Source organism: Dermacentor albipictus, chromosome 6 (genome assembly GCF_038994185.2).
Source record: "Dermacentor albipictus isolate Rhodes 1998 colony chromosome 6, USDA_Dalb.pri_finalv2, whole genome shotgun sequence".
Classification (NCBI taxonomy): Eukaryota; Metazoa; Arthropoda; class Arachnida; order Ixodida; family Ixodidae; genus Dermacentor; species Dermacentor albipictus.
In genome coordinates, this window is record NC_091826.1 from 123,979,308 (window position 1) to 123,998,496 (window position 19,189).

The following is a 19,189-nucleotide window of genomic DNA, read 5'->3' on the forward strand; positions in this document are numbered from 1 at the left end:
GGGTTAATGTAAACCGCTACAAACAAAGGCGCTGTCCTCGGGAATAACTACAAGCTTCGCATGCCGCTGTAGTTTCTTTGCCAGAATTTCCGCACTTTGTTGTGCTGCTCTTCTTCGTTACCCTCATCAGTATGCCTTTAAACGTGCGATTCCAGGAGATAGTAAGCATGTTTTTTTTTTCAAGTCTGTAGTAGATCGAGCGTTGACTCTGTCGCTGTAGCTAGATCGTCGATTGATTTTCTCAGCTGGGCCTACCTGGAGGTGGAGTCGAGCCCGAACGTCCCGGACGAAGTCCAGGCTTACGCCGCCGGTGCCCTCGAGGCGTACCTGACTCGCAGTCTCATGGAGGCTCAGTGGGAGAACATGTTCGCCCACTACTGCGACAACCAGACCGAGTTCTGCACTAAGGTGTACGATTTCCTCCAGAAGAACCTCGACTACTCGAGCCGGAACGAGAAGCGTCTGCGAGCCGTCGACCCGTACTGGAACCTGGTAGGCACTTCGTATAATTTTAGGAAAAGCGGACGCCCATAAGGTAAAATAAAGGCAAACTAAGACATCTTTAATTTGTGTTAAATGCCATGCGTACAGTAAAGAACAGCAATATAATAAAGTGTTTGGATGCTGTTTAGGCTATGTTACTACGATTGGAATTATGTTGCGTAAGCCTTATGTGAAGCTTGGAGGGAGTAGTTCTAGGCATCTACTGAACGACTTCACCAATAAACTGCTATGTACGCCGTAGACTGGAATTAGTCTTTTTAGGAAGACCTGAAACTTTATTTAGAAAGCAGCAATCATGTTTGTCTAATCCAGTGCAAAATAATATCGTTTTTACGGTGCATCTGCGGTGGCTTTTTAGTTTACACAAGCAGCACGACCATCGTTCTGCATTTCTGCCTCGATTCGATTCGAGCTCCATTCATGCTATCTCAGGGACAGTAGTTAAGTATTTGGCAGTTTTCTCTCCGCTTACCGACACAATCTTAAGAAATTCAGGTTCCAGAAAAGCTGCGCCAGGGCCAGATACAAAACAGCTGCGGCACCTACTCAAATATCGTTCAGGTGAAGGAACTGGGAATAAAAGGAAAGCGTAGGATTGAATGTCATGAACCCAGTTCGTTGGTGTTTATGTTTTTAGTACAATTTTATTTAAAAGTAGCGTTTGGTCTCTGGACGGTCCGTTTCGCTACCCATAAGTCCAAGGCGACTCTAATAGGACATACTTCATTGTATTGAAGTGCTGAAAAACCGATGGCAGCCCATCCGTGCTTTATAGGTTCACACTTATTGACTGACGAAAAGTATGCTATTCACATTGAGGCCGTAGAAATTATGAATACAGAGCTTCGAGTTCGTGAGGGTGCGTCATCGATTGGAAAGCGACAGTAGAGAAATGAAGAAGCCTACAAAATAAAATGGCAATCACAGAGTAACATGCTCGTTGGAGTACATCGACAGCGGCGTAGCGGCCGCCATCTTGTCCATTTTGCTGTGCGACAAGGCAGAGCGTGCATTTAGCATGCATTTTGTGTATACGAAAGCTGTGCCGTCTCTGCCTCTAATCAGGTAATCACGCTTGAAGAATGCAGATGAAAATGGCCTCAAAACTTGCTTTGGCAGTTCCGCTCATTCGACATGAAATTTACTAGGTTTTATCGGTAGGATTTTCTGCAATGATCATTTTCAGATTTTCTACCCCACCGTCATTACTTACAGGACCACTGGATTTTATCGGAATTCTGGAGCTACCCCGATGCCTACAAAGTACGGGATCCTAACCAATCCTCAAATTTGGTCTATGCTGGCACACCATATACATTTCTGCAAAGACGCATCAAATATGCATTGCAACAAAGTTCATCGTGATTCCGTTTGAATGGCTTTTATAGTCATTTCGCTTGGTCATTAAAAATGCGTAAACTTACTTAACAGCCTTGCAACTTCAATCATTCAAAGTTATGCGAAAGTTTAACTCAACCTCTCAATCCAGCCTTTCGCATTGAGATCAAGTGCTATTGAAGTGCACGTGGCATTTATTTTTGTGAGATTTACATGATGGCGTGCCTTCATTTTCTCATTCGGCAGGTACACCTCCAAATGCGGCAACTTCGTGGTTTAAGCGACGCCTTCGAGGAGGTCCCGCTTGACGCGTCGCGGGAGACTACAAATGTCACCAGAGCTTTGTAAGCTCTTCCACCAATACAGCTACCGCCTTTTCTTCAGTGAAAAAAAAAACAACATTCCCTGATTTGACGCTTATGATCTATTGACCCCAGTCTATTGAATGTACCGGGAAAAGATGTTGAGCAGTCGATAAGTGCATTATTTCATTACGCTTCTACATGCGTGTAGTAAAAAATATGAACGTAATTGCAAGCTGCTGGAATTCACACCATACTACTTAAATTGAGTGCCCTAGTGACGGTTGCATATTAGCAACTTTTTTTTACCTAACTGTCAACTGTGCTAAATGTAAGTGGACCTTTTACTCGTTTTTGTGAAACGCACTGAATTTAAACGCAACGGTGAAAAGTGGCCGTTACCATTTTCCAGATTCTTCAGCCTTGTGGGAGATTTCTTGGATCTTGAGCCAACCTTGAGACGCACTGCAGATTTGCACTCTCTGAGCCTGGTACCAGCATGTTCGGCGTTGGTTAAAGTCGTCGGTGACAACGAAGATCTCTACGTGGCCCACGATGCGTGGTTCCTGTACAAGAGCATGCTGAGAATTCAGAAGAAGTACACATTTCCCTGGCATTACGCGCCCGACACCATGGGACCAAGTGGGTATGCCGCGGTATGAGGCCGCTGCATGTACCGTTTGCTGCCACATAGTAAACTGTGAGACTTGTGCCTTCGACATTTGACATACACGAGTAACTTGAGAAGCACTTGAGAAGCCAATCATGAACAGAATTGCAGTCTTGATCTCCATTTTACCGTGGCTCGCACACACTGACATTTTTGTTTCTCACACCCGCAAAAAAACATTTTCTCTGGCAACTATTGAGTCTACAATGACGAAACTATACCATACTTTGTAGATTATTGAAGAAGTGTAGTAATTAAAAAAAATCACTGCACACGCGTGTGAATGGAAAACCTACGAATCTTGTGCTGAAATTCGCGGGTATTTAGGTATAAACAATCAACTAGTGATTATCATTAAATGCGTAACACAAGAAAAAGCACAACGTGACAACTTCGCCGTTGCTTGTACATGATTTACTAAAAGCCCTCGTATTACAGGTGCGATTAGTAGATGTCCCTGCATCCATGTTCTTCAATATTGTTTTACGTGTTATATATAGCAAAGCAGCTTTCTGCACGTTGTCCAGCAAGCATGCTTCCCGTTGCGGATGAGTGACACGTACGGTAAGCACAAATCAAAACGCGATCTAAAATTATCAACACCCGCTGGGCGTTAGCTGAGCGCTTGGGAGGTGTAATCGCTATATCGCCAGCATCGGAGCGTGAAACTTTCCCAAATGTATTTTTTGGCGTATGAATTAACACGTTGCTACTAATGCAGGGGAAATGAAAAAAATGCACCAAAGTATCCGAGCTTCTTTGCTTTTTAATTTACGCTGATAAATACTTTCAGTAAAGTAAAAGCAGCGGATAACAGCACAGTAAGGAGAGCCTACTCATCGCACCTCAATGCATCGAGATGTCACCATCAACAGGCTTCCTCTGTGTAATCAAAAAGACCAATCATTCGAAACGAATGTTTAGATTTGCCATCACTAATAACCATCTAAACTAATTGTCAATGAAGCCAAATAGAGCAAAAGGAAATGAAGGTTTCCTAGTGAAGACTCCTTTATTAGCAGCTCTTATCCCGCAGATATTTCGCCGTCTCCTGACAGAAATTGTGCGATATTGAGAGGGAAATCATATGATTTTGGGGGAAATAGCATATGTAACGTGCAAAATTTCTAAGTTTCGTTCAGGACTGTTGCAGTGGGCTTCGAAATCAAAGGGCAGGTAATTTATTGCTAAAGAATTTGCAGTCTTGCACATCAGAAACGAGGCTGTCGACAGATACGCGGATGCCAACGAAGCGCATGCGCAAGCGTGCCAGTAATCATGCTGCGGGACGTGCTTGCGAGGCGCATCACGTTTGCCGCTCTGCCAACCACTAGTGCCGGGCGATCTTCCTTCGTGCTCAAAATAGCTTGTTCTCGCACAGACGCTTGCTGCGGGCTTCTGCATAGTGGGCAGTCGCGCTTGCATATTTTCCGTTGCAGCCGACGAGCTACCTAAGCATTTTATTAATGCAGAGGCCAGTCGGTGCAATGCACTGCTTGCCTGGCATGAAGTATCGACTTTACACGGCGCCTCGCGCACTCTCCGCCATTTCTTTCGTGTGCTTCTTCAGCCTATCTGTACAGGAAAGGCCGTGTACTGATGGTCCAAGCCAGTTACGCGTCACGTCGGCAGCATGGACGCTGAACTCGTTAACGCAGAAGCGAACTGTCAGCAAACTGCGATGGGTGCAGGTGTTTTTCTTTTCTTTATTGAGAGTAATGCGCTTTTATTAGCGGGAACAGTTGACGGTATACCCCTACAGTAGCGAAGAACTAGCCAAGAGTAATCGCTCCCCGCACGCGCACTTGTGTCAGCAATGATGCCGATGTCTCGGGCGCAGCAACAAGAATTGTTGCCCACAATTTAAGGAAGTCGCCTGAACATATATTCACATATGTGATAAAGGTGCACTTTTCAGGGCAATATGCAATGGTCCATGCTGCAGTCAACAACTTATGTTCGGAAAAACTTCGCAGTTTCTTCTATCCTCACGTCGGGTGCGCGCCTACTAAGCTTGTTTTCCACGTGTTTCTGCCCAAAACATTATTACCCGGGTCGCACAGCCACCCCGAGATATCGCGTAACAATAACTTCGTGAAATGCGATCTTAACTCCCCAGCAGCAAGACGAAGCAAGCAAATTTCTACACAAGTGAGATTATGAACGAACGTACGCGACAGTATTTGTTTACTTTTAAGTGCCTGGTGTCTTTTCCGTTTTCCTGTGAGTCGTGTGTGAGGCTATTGGAAAGAATGTATGGAGCGTCTTCGTTGCTCATCACGCGCGTACCCGCCGTGGTTGCTCAGTGGCTATGGTGTTGGGCTGCTGAGCACGAGGTCGCGGGATCGAATCCCGGCCACGGCGGCCGCATTTCGATGGGGGCGAATTGCGAAAACACCCGTGTACTTAGATTTAGGTGCACGTTAAAGAACCCCAGGTGGTCAAAATTTCCGGAGTCCTCCACTACGGCGTGCCTCATAATCAGAAAGTGGTTGGCACGTTAAACCCCAAATATTATTATCATCACGCGCGCCAATTCTTCACGGTTACTTTGGCAGTACCTTGAATTAAATTTATTTTCCCGTTGAATGGAGGAACGGAGTAGGCTCAGGCACTGACGATGCCCTACCGTAATACGCAACTTGCAGGCGTTAGGAGGCTGCACCTAAACAACCGACATTAGGTGATTTGTTCGCAACAATTTGCGTGTTCTCTCCTTTTAAATCCGAGTAGTGCAGAGTAGTTCGTCAAACTTCCTGCTTCGCTTTTATTTATTCAAAAAGTAATGAATTGGCAAAACCCCGCATGTTTTCTTAAAAAAAAGAAAAAAAAACATAATGCCTTTTAAGTGTATCTGGTGGTACTAAAGCTCTAGTAAAGTAAATGTTCATGGCAGCTTTCGTCTGCAACGTCCTGACAATCGTATACTGTCAATGAAATAACACAGTAAGTAAATAAAGTTGCAGCTACTGCACATTAGGTTTTGTCGCGGGGTCATGTATTCTGCGGTTTCACAATTTCCACCCCCCAAGGGCCTGAAGACTGCACTGGATTACTGCATCGAAATTCGAGAAGGCAGCGTGCGGTAGGAGTTCTACACGCCGAGGCATGGCTGAAAATTCAGTTTATTGAAAGTCCCTTTCATTTAACGCGTCCTTTATTCACACAAATTTCGCGGCTAGAAATTGTCGCTAAATTTAAGGACATACCAAAATTTTAGGGATGAAACATAAACGCTGTGCTGAAAACTGAAAATTTATTTCGCCCGTTAGTTCTACTAGCTGTGCCTTCAAAACCATGACGCATTAGATTTGCTTGCCTGCGCAACCTTCCACTGCTTCAGTTTTCTGAAATCCTGTGAAAAGATATCCTGCACTGCTGAAAGGGAGTGCTGAACTGGGATGAGCCAAGCCGGCAGGCAGCGGCTGCATCAGTCAGAACGTTAGCGGCAGTTTGTCGTATATGCCTGCTTCACCTACGCTGTGACTATCAGCAACGATTGCGCAAACTTGGTCTGCATTTCAAACTTGAACACTTTGTTAAAATGCAGGTCTAGGGACCGCAGATGCCTTGTCTAAAGCCATCTAGCTTATAGCGGAAAGTGCCTGCTCAGTGAGTCGCGAAAAATTTGACGAATACAGTATAGAAGGTATTTTTTAATACACAAGTTCTATATTGCACAATGGTATCCACACCTTGGGTATTGTATAAAGGTGGGACCCCTTTACTCCTGAAGAAGTTTTAAGAGGGGTCCCTAGAATACATGCGTTTGTATAAACACAATAAGAGAATGAATATAATAAAAAGCAGAGAGTGTTTGCAAAAGTAGAAATCTGTTGCGTTCTTATTGGTTAAAAGATTTAAGCATGAAAGAGCGAATGTTAGTTTTGTAAGGTATAAGTTACTGTTGTGATGTTAGGTCTCTAGGTAATTTATTCCACAACTGTGCTGCCCTACACGAAGAGAAAAAATGAGCCATAATTAGTACGGCCGTTTGACACGACTAGCTTCTTCTCCGTTATTGGTCGTAGCGGGTGTGCAATATCCAGATAAGTAATCTTTTTGAAGGTCATAATGTAACCTTGCACAATATTTTTGTAAAACAAAACAGGAGCTTGATAATGGATGCCATCTTTTATGAGTAGCATGTTAAGCATGAAAGGTAAGCGAATCTAATCAAGTCCATACTTTTCAAGCAGAGCATAGCTCGAAGCGCAGTATTTTTTGCAACAGTAATGGGAAACAAGGTGGTGGGGCATGGGAGTCCGTAAGTTGTAACTGCCTACGTAATATACAGATGTATGAAGTTAATGTCGAGAGTCAGAAGTGTATGTAATATGAGGACAAGACGCAGTTTATAACGTATTTGAATTTGCCTATAGGTAGTCCGGAGATTTTCATTTTTCTGGAGCGGGGGGGTGGGGGGGGGATGTCTGGGGCCCGATTAGCTTTCCGAACCCCATGTATATATATATATTATATATATATTATAATATAATATATAACCTGAGGATCGCTGCTGTCATGTGGAAGACGAATAGATTGCAGCTCGTCGAGGCGTTGAACGCGACAGGCCCAATGCCTTTTAAGATGTGGCGAACGCGTTCGGCTTCCGTCATGCTAGGATTCGCACGGCGGCACAGAGCCAAGACATCCTCTATGCATGAGGTGTAAGACTCTTGGGGAAGTTGGCGCCGCGTTCCCAGCTTCTGTTTGGCGAGTTCTGCACGGCCAGACGAAGAAGCGAAGATTTGCCGCAGCTTCGAGGTAAACGTGGACCAATCCGCGATGTGGGATTCGTGGTTGAAATACCACGTCTTTGCAACACCGGTCAAGTAGAAGGCGACGTGCCTCAATTTCTGGGTGTCGTTCCACTTGTTGCAAGAACTCACGCGGTCGTAGTGGTCGATCCAATCGTCTACGTCATCACCGCGGAGTCCCGCGAAGACAGGGGGATCGCGCTGAGGGCTCGTCACAGTCCAAGAGGGCGCCGCAGGCGGGGTCGTCTGTGTAGTAGGGTTAGAGGCGCCGGAAGGGCCGGGGTTGGAAGTGTCCATTGTTGTAGGGGTAGCTGGGTGCAGGCGGCGACCGGAACGGAGCTCCAGGGAGGACGGGAATGCGAGAGGACGTCGGGATCTTGACGTACCTCCACCACTTTATAATACCGAGACCGATCAAGTTGTCCAGCGCTGTTTATTCCAAAAAAGGCAACGCCCGCAGCTCGTACGCGAAGAAGTCGAAGAAGAGGGAAGATGATGATGGCTATGTACAAATGAAAACGACGAAGTACGTTAATAGTGCTTACAATATATGTATATATATATATATATATATATATATATATATATATATATATATATATATATATATATATATATATATATATACACACATTTTTTTTCTTGCACTTTAAGAAACTTCCTGTGGCCTCGACGAATTGAGTGTTGAAGTGACGGGGCGTTATATGAGTATGTACAGGCCTCATAGTAGGAGACAGTACAATTTCCGAGGCTGAGACCTCTCGGTGATGTAACCTTCCTTCGTCTAATTGTTGCATACTTGGCTATCACTAGTACTGCTTCGAATTTCCGGCGAAAATGCAGCCTCACTCTCTCTCTTTTTTTTCTTTTTCTGTGAGTCCGAGTATAGGCTCTGGTGCGCACGAGTGTTGTATTCTGATTTCGAGTGAATCCGGCGTAGCCTCACTTCGCTTACTGAGTGAATTGTTCAGTGTTCCGCAACTTTCATGCACCAAAACCTAAATATAAAGCAGTAACGTTACACGGAGAAAACCTAGTCCAAATTGTTTGCAGTACAGTGGAGTAGCCGCCAGTAATACTTTCGTTACTGAGATTCAATTCGGTAATTGTAATTTTTTATGTAACTCGAGAAGTACTAGCCTCATTTTCAAAGTGTCAATGACTCATTTGTAGGCACCCAAGATGACATCTAACTGCGGTGTTTTCAGTGACGTAAAAAATTATGTACAATATTTCTCGACTGGCAAAAAACCTCACGAAATATCGAAAATACCACATGAGTGCGCTTACACCCGCATCAGAAAGCAGCGCCTTCAAATAAGGTGAATGAAAGCAACTGCATTGCCTATCTCAAACCTGAAAAAGACAGCGCATCACCTTGGTAATAGTATCGAAGGAGCAGCAATATCAGGTATCGCGGCTTCGCAGCTACTCCCTCTCATTTCTGTGTCACACTTATTATCCGCCTCTAAAGGCCGGCTGATCACATTGATAACAAAAGCCCCTTGATAACACGGCCAAAGTGCCGCTCAAAAGCAATGTAATAGGCATAAAATATTTCAAAATCCCGACTTTGCTCGCATTGCACCGAAAGAGTGCGCGCGAAGCTATATTTCGCGCCAGAAACTTGCTTCGGACCAAATCCAAATTAAAGTGATCGTTTAATTTTTCATGAAAATGTATACGTGCTGCAAAAACAAGTTCGTGTCAAAAAATAAAAGCGAAATAAACAGACCGGGAAGCGACCAACATGTAGTGAATAGGCAAAACCGATGCGTTCAAGTAAATGTACCGCTTCTAAATGAGTTGAATAGGTAATCAAGATGTCTGCACAAAAACAAAACAGATTTGCAGTGTACCCTTATTATCTACGAATGCGTCAGTGCCGTTAAACACCAGTTGCTGCCTAGAGGACGTGTTCGAATAGGTCTCCTTTTGCAGCTACGCATGCAACACTGTGTCCGTTTTATTACATCTTCAGTGGCTTTCTTGATGACCGACGCCGGAATTCAACGGCAAACCTCCGTTATCCTTGTCTTGAGCTTATCTGCCGTCCGTCTCGATCATGTAAGCGCGATCTTTCACATAACCCGAAAGAAAGAAATTGAGTCGAGAGAGTTCAGGTGACCTAGCCGGACAATTTACGGGCCCTTGACTGCCAATCTATTGCGCATGAAAAGTCTCATCCAGCTAGTTTCGCGCTCGGCTGCTGCTCTGTGCGGTTGGCCCATCTTGCTGTTGCCACGGAAGTGGAAGATGTGATAGCAGGACTTCGCTGAGAAACTCATTTCGTTCACGTAACGCTGTCAATTCAGTGCGTGATCGAATGTGATGGGACCGATTAGAGCACCGTCGTAAACTCAGAACCACGCATTGAACGACAGCTAGTACTGGTGCCGATTACACTTTACCCAGTGTGCATTGTAGTCACTACAGTAGTGTGCATTATGCAAATTTATCTGGGCGTTTCTGTGATAATTTGCTTCATCCGGGCACATGATGTTGCTTAATAAGTCCAGTGACTCATCGGCTTCTGTGAGGACTCAATTCGAGAAATCTGGACGATTCTACAGGTCCCTATCTTCCCAGCATTGGTGCTAGTTAAGGTGGCATGGGTGAAAGGCCGTAATTTAGAGTCCTCCAAACTGACGACTTGGAAATTGGTACCTGGGCGGCCACGTCCAGCACGCTAGCATGAGGGTTTGAGGCCATAAATGCCAGAACTTACGGGCGTAGGCTAGGACTCAAATATGGAATCCTGCGCCACTGTTTCTTGAAACTGCCGGTTTTTCTCTGGATTTCATCATTTCTGATAGTATTCGACCCGTTTGGTCTAACGCCACACTTCAATGAGCGATATATATTTGCAGCCTCCCTCCTGTTGTCATTTTCAGCTCCCAAGGCGAGGATCATTTTTACCTTCAGGCTCCTCATTAGAGAAAGACATGGCCACGACTGGGACGAAACGAAACGCACCTTTAAACGCCTGCACTGGCGTTGTGAATTCACTTTTGTGGTGATAGGTCTTGTGGCAAAAAAAGAACAAAAAAGAACACCTGTGCACTTCATCTATGCTAAGACAACAGCTATCACAGCTTGTTTCCGACTAACACCAAACGCGACGTGTTACTTGAACCGGGGCGCGGCAGATAAGGCACTAGCTCGATCACGATGTCTTTTTTATTTCGTGTATTTCGTTCTGGATAACTCAGAGGGAGCCTGTTCGAGGGCGCTGCTTTATGCTCCAGCTGGGAGCGCAGTCACCTGGTATTCTCCATATTTTGCAGGATTTATTTATCAGTCGGGAAAAATTAGTGCGCAATTAGTACGTTGCCGAAGATACCGCAAGTTAGAGGACCCTTGGCTGTGTCTACAAATGCCTCATTGACAGTTTGATAATTAGTGTAGTACGTCTCGAGTTAGATAATTATAATTACCTAATTCAATCAGTAAGGAAAAAGTTACTGACAGCAACTCCACTGTACTGCAAACAATAGGCACTAGGTTTTATTCAAGTAACGCATCTTGGTGCATGATTGGTAATTGGGACACCCTGCATATATTTATGACATTGTATGCAAGTGACGATGTTTACATCCCTAATAGACGCTTTAAATTATACTCAATGTTTTTTTTCATGAGTCGTTAGAATTGCTTACTGGAAAATGAAGCAATACCGATACACACTATATTCCCGTGCATTTCACATGCCATAGATAAAAAACTCTGCCGAAGGGGTCACTGAAGTCTACAGTGCTTTTCATGGTCAAAAAAGCACGCCAAGCAATTGGAAGCGTGGTGAACGTACAGGCAACATATTCATTCTCTAGGCATAAGCTATCCATACCTTTATAAATAATGTTTAAGTGGCCAGCTCCATCTACTTCAAAAATATAATAAACTTTGTCTTGTGTGTATATTTATATATATTGTGTATTGCGTTTACAGTGGAAACTTAAAACAATGTTTGAGCAAGAAAATACGGATCATCCAGCCGCTGCTAGTGCTTCTAATGCGCGTGTCCTCCTATTGCTAGGATTTGGAGAAATAAAGCGAAAGTATGATTTAAGAGCCGTGTTTGTCTGCGCCATCAATGATGCAGTAAACTATGAGCCCCGCCCACCTAACTTTCTGCCGCCCCTGCTACGCTTCCCTTCCCTTGGAATCCAGTCCGTAACCCTTAATGACCATCGGTTATATTCCCTCTTCATTACATGTCCTGCCCATGGCCATTTCTTTTTCTTGGTTTCAATTAAGATGTCCTTAACTCGCGTTTGTTCCCTCACCAAATCTGCTCTTTTCTTATCCATCCATCATTCTTCACCCATCGCCCATCTTCTTCACCCATCATTATACACCCATCATTCTTCTTTCCATAGCTCGTTGCGTCGTCTTCAATTTCAATTTTAGTAGAACCCTTGTCGTAAGCGTCCGGGTTTCTGCCCCGTAGGTGAGTACTGGTAAGACAGCTATTATACACTTTCCTCTTGAGGGATAATGGCAGCCTGCTGTTCATGATCTGAGAATGCCTGCGAAACGCACCCCAGCCCATTTTTATTCTTCTGGTTATTTCCGTCTCAAGATCCGGATCCGCCGTCACTACCTGCCCTAAGTAGATGTATTCCCTTACCACTTCAATGCCTCACTATGTATCGTAAACTGGTGTTCTCTTCCGAGTCTGTTAAACATTACTTTAGTTTTCTGCAGATTAATTTTTAGACCTACCCTTCTGCTTTGCGTTTCCAGGTCAGTGAGCATGCATTGCAGTTGGTCTCCTGAGTTACTAAGCAAGGCACTATCATAAGTGAATCGCAAGTTACTAAGGTATTCTCCACTAACTTTTATCCCCAATTCTTCCCAATCCAGGTCTCTGAATACCTCCTGTAAACACGCTGTGAATAGCATCGGAGAGGTCGTATCTCCATGCCTGACGCCTTTTTTTATTGGGATTTTGTTGCTATCTTTATGGAGGACAACGGTAGCTGTGGAGCCGCTATAGATATCTTTCAGTATTTTTACATACGGTTCGTCTACACCCTGATTGCGTAATGCCTCCATGACTGCTAAGGCTTCGACAGAATCAAACGCTTTCTCGTAATCAATGAAAGCTATATACAAGGGTTGGTTATATTCCGCACATTTCTCTATCACCTGATTGATTGTGTGAATATGGTCTATTGCTGAGTAGCCTTTACGGAATCCTGCCTAGTCCTTTGCTTGACTGAAGTCTAAGGTGTTCCTGATTCTATTTGCGATTACCTTAGTAAATAGTTTTTAGGCAACTGACAGTAAGCTGATTGGTCTATAATTTTTCAAGTCTTTGGCGTCCCCTTATGGATTAAGATTATGTTAGCGTTCTTCCAAGATACCGGCACGCTTGAAGTAATGAGGCATTGCGTATACACGTCGGCGCCTATGAGGGATAAATGTATTCTCGCGGACGTGCTTATTGAATTGAACTGAATTTATTCTGCAACAGAGCTGTGATGACAACCAGGCGAAAAAAGCTACAGCTTGTAGCTTGAAGGGAACCTGGCCACCTCATACGCAGGGCAGCTTCGTAGCGGTGGATAGAAAGCATGCGTTTTACCTAACGTTGTTAACAAAATGGAAAAAAAAGCCGCTGTTTCTCCGGAAAGGCGGAACATAGATTGCAATAGCAAATTAGTCGATATATATACGAAGCGCCTATAATAGCTTTGTGGGCAATATAAGCTTGTAAATATGGGCACGCAAACTAAATTGACAAGCATGGTGTCAGAGGCACGCAAGCAAACATGAACACAAAAACTCACTCGATGACCGCGGGAACTCGCTGTCAAAACGCTGGAGTGCGGAAGCGTGGCGGCAGCAGCAGCGAGCGAACTGACCTTCGTGCTGCGTCTCGCATCAACGCGAACTAAGCCGCCGAAACACAGCGTGCGGCGGACTCTTCCCCCTTCGCAGATGGGCAGATGGCTTACAAGATACAGCAGCCCAAGCGGGCGCGCGCGGCCAGGGTAGTAGAATATATACGCTTCCTGCACTACCCTCCTCCCAAGGCCTTGCGTGCGACGGAAGACGGCGCGCTTCCTCTCTGCTTCCCACGCTTAAGCGTACGAGATTGAGCCACGATCGCTGGCTCACCCTCGCACGTTTGCACTCGCACAGATAGGGCGCGCGGCGACGATTTTATGGCTCTTGGACTTGATACAAAACCTCACTGCGACGGCATAAATGCGCCTGTAGTGTCCATATATTTACTGTCGCAATAAAAACCAAAAAAATATGCTGAAAGACATGCCACTCACGATCAGATTACATAAACAAATGATCGTGGAAAGATTTGACAGCTCTGTGAAAGGGGTATGATAGTGATGAAACGAAAGGGAACTGGACTTGTCACCGGCAGCAGAACTCATCGTAAAATCATTTCACGTAGTTTTCTTTTGATGTAGAGCAGATACACTGAGGCTATTTTCTTTGTAGATTTAGTTTAAAATTGGCGGTAAAAATACTGACACGTGTACTTGTCTTTATCGGGTGACACGTTTCACTGCCTAACAAATGTTATCGCACAGCGCAGGACGCGCTTGCATGTGTGGGAAGTTTCTGGAATGTTATCGATGGTTCCATCCACCGTCTGTGACCGAATGAGTGAGTGAGTGAGTGAATAAACTTTATTGTAGGTCCGGCGAGGACGCGAACTCGTCGCGCACCCGGCTAGTCCCACGTCGGGACTGGCAGGTCTAGCCCACCGGCCCGGTCGCGGGCATGCCGGACGGCCAGGATTTGTTTTTCTAGAGCGGGGCTACGCAAAAGCGAGTCCCACTTCTCCTTGAGTCCCACTCCTCCCGCACTCCCAGAGCATGTGAGGTAGAGTGGAGGTCTGGCCGCAGGATGGGCAGGCGTCGTCGCGATACCCGTCGGGGTAAGCCTCGTGGAGAGCGGACAGACACGGATATGTGCTAGTCTGTAGGAGCCTAAGCGAAACGGCTTGCGCCCTATTCAACTTGGGGTGAGGGGGTGGAAAGACCCTTCTGGACAGGAGGAGGAGGAATAAACTTTATTAGTAGAAATGAGCCGACGGTAAAATCGTCCGAGGTGGGCGGCTTCCCTAGTCCAGGATGCCGTGGGCCTGAGCTGATAACTTGGCCCTGCTCACCAGGCGATGCTGGTCTTCAGGGCTCGAGCTTGTCAGCTGGGCCTCCCACTACTCGACGGTTGGTCCGGTGATGGGCGGTGTCGATGCGTTTTGTTGACATTCCCATACCATGTGGTAGAGGGTATTGGGCGTAGAGCAGAAAGCGCATTTGTGGGTATAGCTCGTAGGGTACATGGCGTGTAGCAGGGTGCCGTGCGGGAATGTGCCGGTCTGTAGTTTTCGGAAGATCACCGCCTCTTCTCTTGTCAGCTGGGGATGCGGGGGTGGATAGATCCTCCTACCCAGCCTGTAGTGGCTCTGAATATCGGTGTATCTTTTCGGGACGCTATCTTGTTGGTCTACCGGTGCTCGTGAACCTGGTGGGATAGCCCGGAGAATGTGATCTCGGGCAGCGGCATTAGCCGCTACATTACCCGCCAGGGACTCGTGTCCCGGGGCCCAGACAATGTACAGTTCTGGAAAACTGTGTCGTTTTTCGAGGATGCTCAGGGCTTGTTTGGAAATGCGGCCCTTTTGGTAATTTCTACATGCTGTTTGTGAGTCGGTGATGATTGTGATTAGATCTTCCTCTCGCTGGCCCGTAGTGGCCGCCAGGGCTATCGCTGTTTCTTCCGCGCAGTCGATGTCTGGAGTGTTTACCGAGGCCGTAGCTACCTCTTGTCCTTGGCCGTTGATCACGCTGATAGCGTGGGCCGCTCTGTTCTTGTACTTTGCCGCGTCGGTGTATCGGACTTCTTGTTTTGGTCCTTCGTAGGCCTTACGTAGAGCTTTCACTCTCGCTCGCCTCCTTTCTCTGTGGTATTCAGGGTGCATGTTTCTCAAGATGCTGGCCAGGGGTAGAGGAACCTCAGGGGTAGAGGAACCCGCTGTTTTGTAGACTCATATTCGACTGGGTAGCCCAGTCTTATTAGCGTGTCCCTACCCGTGCTGGTGAGCTTGAGTCGCTCTATCTGGCTGGTCTTGTGGGCCTCTACTAGTTCCTCCCAAGTATTGTGGATGCCCAGGCTGAGTAGCTTCTCCGTCAACGTCGTCGGTGGAAGCCCCAGTGCCAGCTTGTAGGTTTTTCGGATTAGGGTGTTCAATTTGTCTCTCTCGCTGTTCTTGAGACCCAGGTACGGGGTGCCGTAAGTGACTCTGCTGATTATCAGAGCTTGTATTAATCTGATTGTGTCCTGCTCTTTCAGGCCGTGCTTTTTGTTTGTCACTCTTCGCACCAAGTGCGCGATTTGGGTAACTGTCGCTTGCAGTTTTTTAATGGCGGCGAGACCGGTACCGTCCTTCTGGAAAGTGAGGTCCAGAATACAGTGTGTGTCCACCTTGGGTATGTTGACTCCATTTAGTGTCAACGTTGGGTCAGGTGTGTCCTGCGGAGGCCGCCCTCTTGTCCTCTTTTTGAGGATCAGGAGCTCCGACTTTTCCGGCGCGCATGAAAGACCGCAGCGGTGTAGATAATGCTCGGTCCTGTCGATGGCTTCCTGCAGGGCGTCTTGTTGTTCGCCCGCCGATCCCGTGCACGTCCACATGGTCAGGTCGTCTGCATACATTGCGTGACGGATACCCCTGATGTTCTCCAAGAGGTTCGGCAATCCCCTCATGGCTATATTGAACAGCAACGGGGAGATCACCGACCCCTGGGGGGTTCCTTTCTGCGGTATTGGGAACTTCTCGGTCCTGAGATTCCCCAGGCCTATGGTCGCCGTTCTACCCGTCAGGAAGTGCCGGATGTAGTTGTATGTCCGCCGACCGCAGTTGGTATGTTGTAGGCTGTTTAGCACTGCTTCGTGTGAGACGTTGTCGAAGGCTCTCTTCACGTCGAGTGCCAGGATAGCACTCTTGTGGCATGTGCTGAGGCCGTTGATGACTTCTTCTTTAAGCTGAAGTAGAATGTCCTGGATGGAGAGGTTAGGCCGTAAACCGAACATAGTGTTCGGCAGGTGCCCACCTTCTTCCAGGTAGGGCGAGAGACGATTGTGGACCATGTGCTCGAAGAGTTTTCCCGCGCATGATGTAAGAGAGATCGGACGCAGGTTCTGTAGGTTGATGGGCTTGCCGGGTTTCGGGATCATCGTTACGTCCGCGTGCTTCCAGGAAGCCGGTATACTGCCCGTCTCCCAGCTTTCATTGATATACTTTAGTAAACTCTCCGTCGCCCCGTCGTCCAGGTTACGGAGGGTCTTGTTGTTAATTTTATCCCTGCCGGGCGTCGTGTTTCTTGTGAGTCAGTGCTCCTTATAGAGGAAGCGCGGTCGGTGAGGTCACGCGCAGCCTCGTGGGCAGACTCATTGATGTTCAGGGGAGCACCCTCGACCGATCCTACGTGAGCGGCAAACCAGTGAATTGAATGGTTTGTGAGAGCATGTGGACTCGAGCCGCTAAGAAGACGAAGAGCTTCCTTGGCGATGCAACCCTTTTGAAAAGCCCTAACTGCCGTTTTCGAATCACTATAGATTTCGGACCCATGACCGTCTAGCAGGGCGAAGGCGATGGCGACTTGCTCGGCGACTCCGGGGTCTGAAGTGCGAATCGAGGCGCTATTGGAAATTTTTCCGCTCGAGTCGACCACAACGACGGCAAAGGTCTTCCCGTCACTGTACTCCGCAGCGTCGACGAAGCTTGCGCTAATGTCGTCTCGCTTGATCTGTTTGAGGATGGCTGCTGCTCTGGCCTTGCATCTGCCCTCGTTGTGGACGGGATGGATGTTTCGGGGCACAGGGGCCACTACGAACTTGTCTCGAATGCACCTAGGGATCGGGGTACTGACCATCGAGAATTCCGCAGGGTGGTAACCCAGCTCTTCGAGGATGCGTTTACCTGCCGCTGTGGTGGCCAGGCGACGACTGAGTTGCGTGCGTTCTTGGCCTTCAGCAATCTCCTCGGCGGTGTTATGTAACCCCAGCTTCAAGAGATCCTCGGTATGGGTCCTGATGGGTAGCCCGAGAGCCCTCTTGACTATATTGCGGATAAGAACGTTGAGCTGGTCTCGCTCCGCTCTGAGCCAGTTGTGCATAGAAATCGTGTACGTGAGGTGGCAGAGTACGAAGGCATTGATCAGCCTGAGAAGATTGCTTTCCTTCATGCCTCGATGCCGGTTTGTGTGTCTGCGAACTAGGCGGAAAGCGTTGTCCGTCTTTGCGATAATATTGCGGAGAGCAGTTCCGTATCCGCCGTTGAATTCGACAAACATTCCCAGGACCCGAAAAGCGTCGACCCTGGGTATCACCCCCCCCCCCCCCGTCACAAGTGCGAAGTCTGATGCTGCTTTCAGAGACTGGTTGCCAATCTTTGGGTCTGCCTCCCTTCTCTTTTCTGTAAAGTAGCAGCTCCGACTTGGCAGGGGAGCATCGAAGTCCGATGGGGTGGAGATACTCCTCGATCACGTCAATCGCCTCCTGCATGGCTTCTTCGACTCTGCCCTCGCAGCCGCGGGAGCACCATATGGTGATGTCATCGGCATAAATGGTGTGCTTGACGTCCTCGACGCGTGCTAACCTCTCGGAAAGACCATTCATACAGATGTTAAACAATATTGGGGAGATGACGGCACCCTGAGGAGTGCCCCGCCCTCCGAGGGGCACATCTTCGGAGCGGAAGTCTCCAATGCGTAGCTCAATTGGCCTTCCTGTCAGTTAGAAAAAAGCTGACGTAGTTGTGGAATCTGGAACCGAGACTCAGGTCTGAAATGGTCTTGACGATGAAGGTGTGGAGCACGTTATCGAAAGCCTTCTCAAGATCCAGACCGAGCAGAGCCTTGACGTCTCTGGAACGGACATCCACAATCTGATCCTTGACTAGTTTCATGGCATCCTGCGTTGAGAGTCCGGCGCGGCAGCCGATCATGTTGTAAGTGTAAACCTCATTGTCTTCGAGGTACCCGTTAAGCCTGTTGAGGACGTCGCGCTCCATGACCATGCCGACGCAGGAGGTCAGAGAAATCGGCCTCAAGTTTTCGATGTTCGCGGCCTTGCCGGGCTTGGGAATGAGCACCGTGCAGGCCGTCTTCCATTCTGCAGGTACAATGCCGCTCTTCCAGGACTCGTTTACCTTGTCGGTCAGAAAGGCAATCGACATGCCGTCGAGGTTTCTCAACATTCTGTTGGTGACTCCGTCCGGACCCGGCGCAGACTTGCGGTTGAGTGCGAAGATGGGCTGCCTGACCTCGGCAATGGAGAAGTCTTCATCCAGCTCGGGTCGTGGAGGGTCTCGGTAGTCCGGGAGTTGGGTCAATGGATCTCCGTCGCGACGGACAGACAGGTACTTCTGTATGAGTTTTGTGACGAGTTCATCGACCGTGTTAGACCTGGTGGCTTCGTGAAGGGCCCGGGCCAACGTATGCCTTTGATTTGACTTCGAGCCGCTTTCATCGAGAAGGTGCTTCAGCATACCCCAGGATTTGCCGTTGCGCATCTGTCCGTCGATGGATTCGCAGAGCTCGTCCCCCTGCTGCTGCTGCTGCTGCTCGTCCCACTGCTGT

General features: G+C 47.4%; 1 protein-coding gene across 2 annotated transcripts in view; it reads left to right on the forward strand.

Moving 5' to 3' along the window:
- LOC135899468 (putative phospholipase B-like 2) overlaps positions 1-19,189 on the forward strand; it is a 93,217-nt gene that overhangs the window by 16,371 nt on the left and 57,657 nt on the right. For both annotated transcript variants that reach the window (XM_065428740.1, XM_065428741.2), the window contains 3 exons: positions 246-492; positions 2,089-2,186; positions 2,557-2,786. In XM_065428740.1, the coding sequence (XP_065284812.1) occupies positions 246-492; positions 2,089-2,186; positions 2,557-2,786 (575 nt within the window). The remainder of the gene's footprint in view (positions 1-245; positions 493-2,088; positions 2,187-2,556; positions 2,787-19,189) is intronic.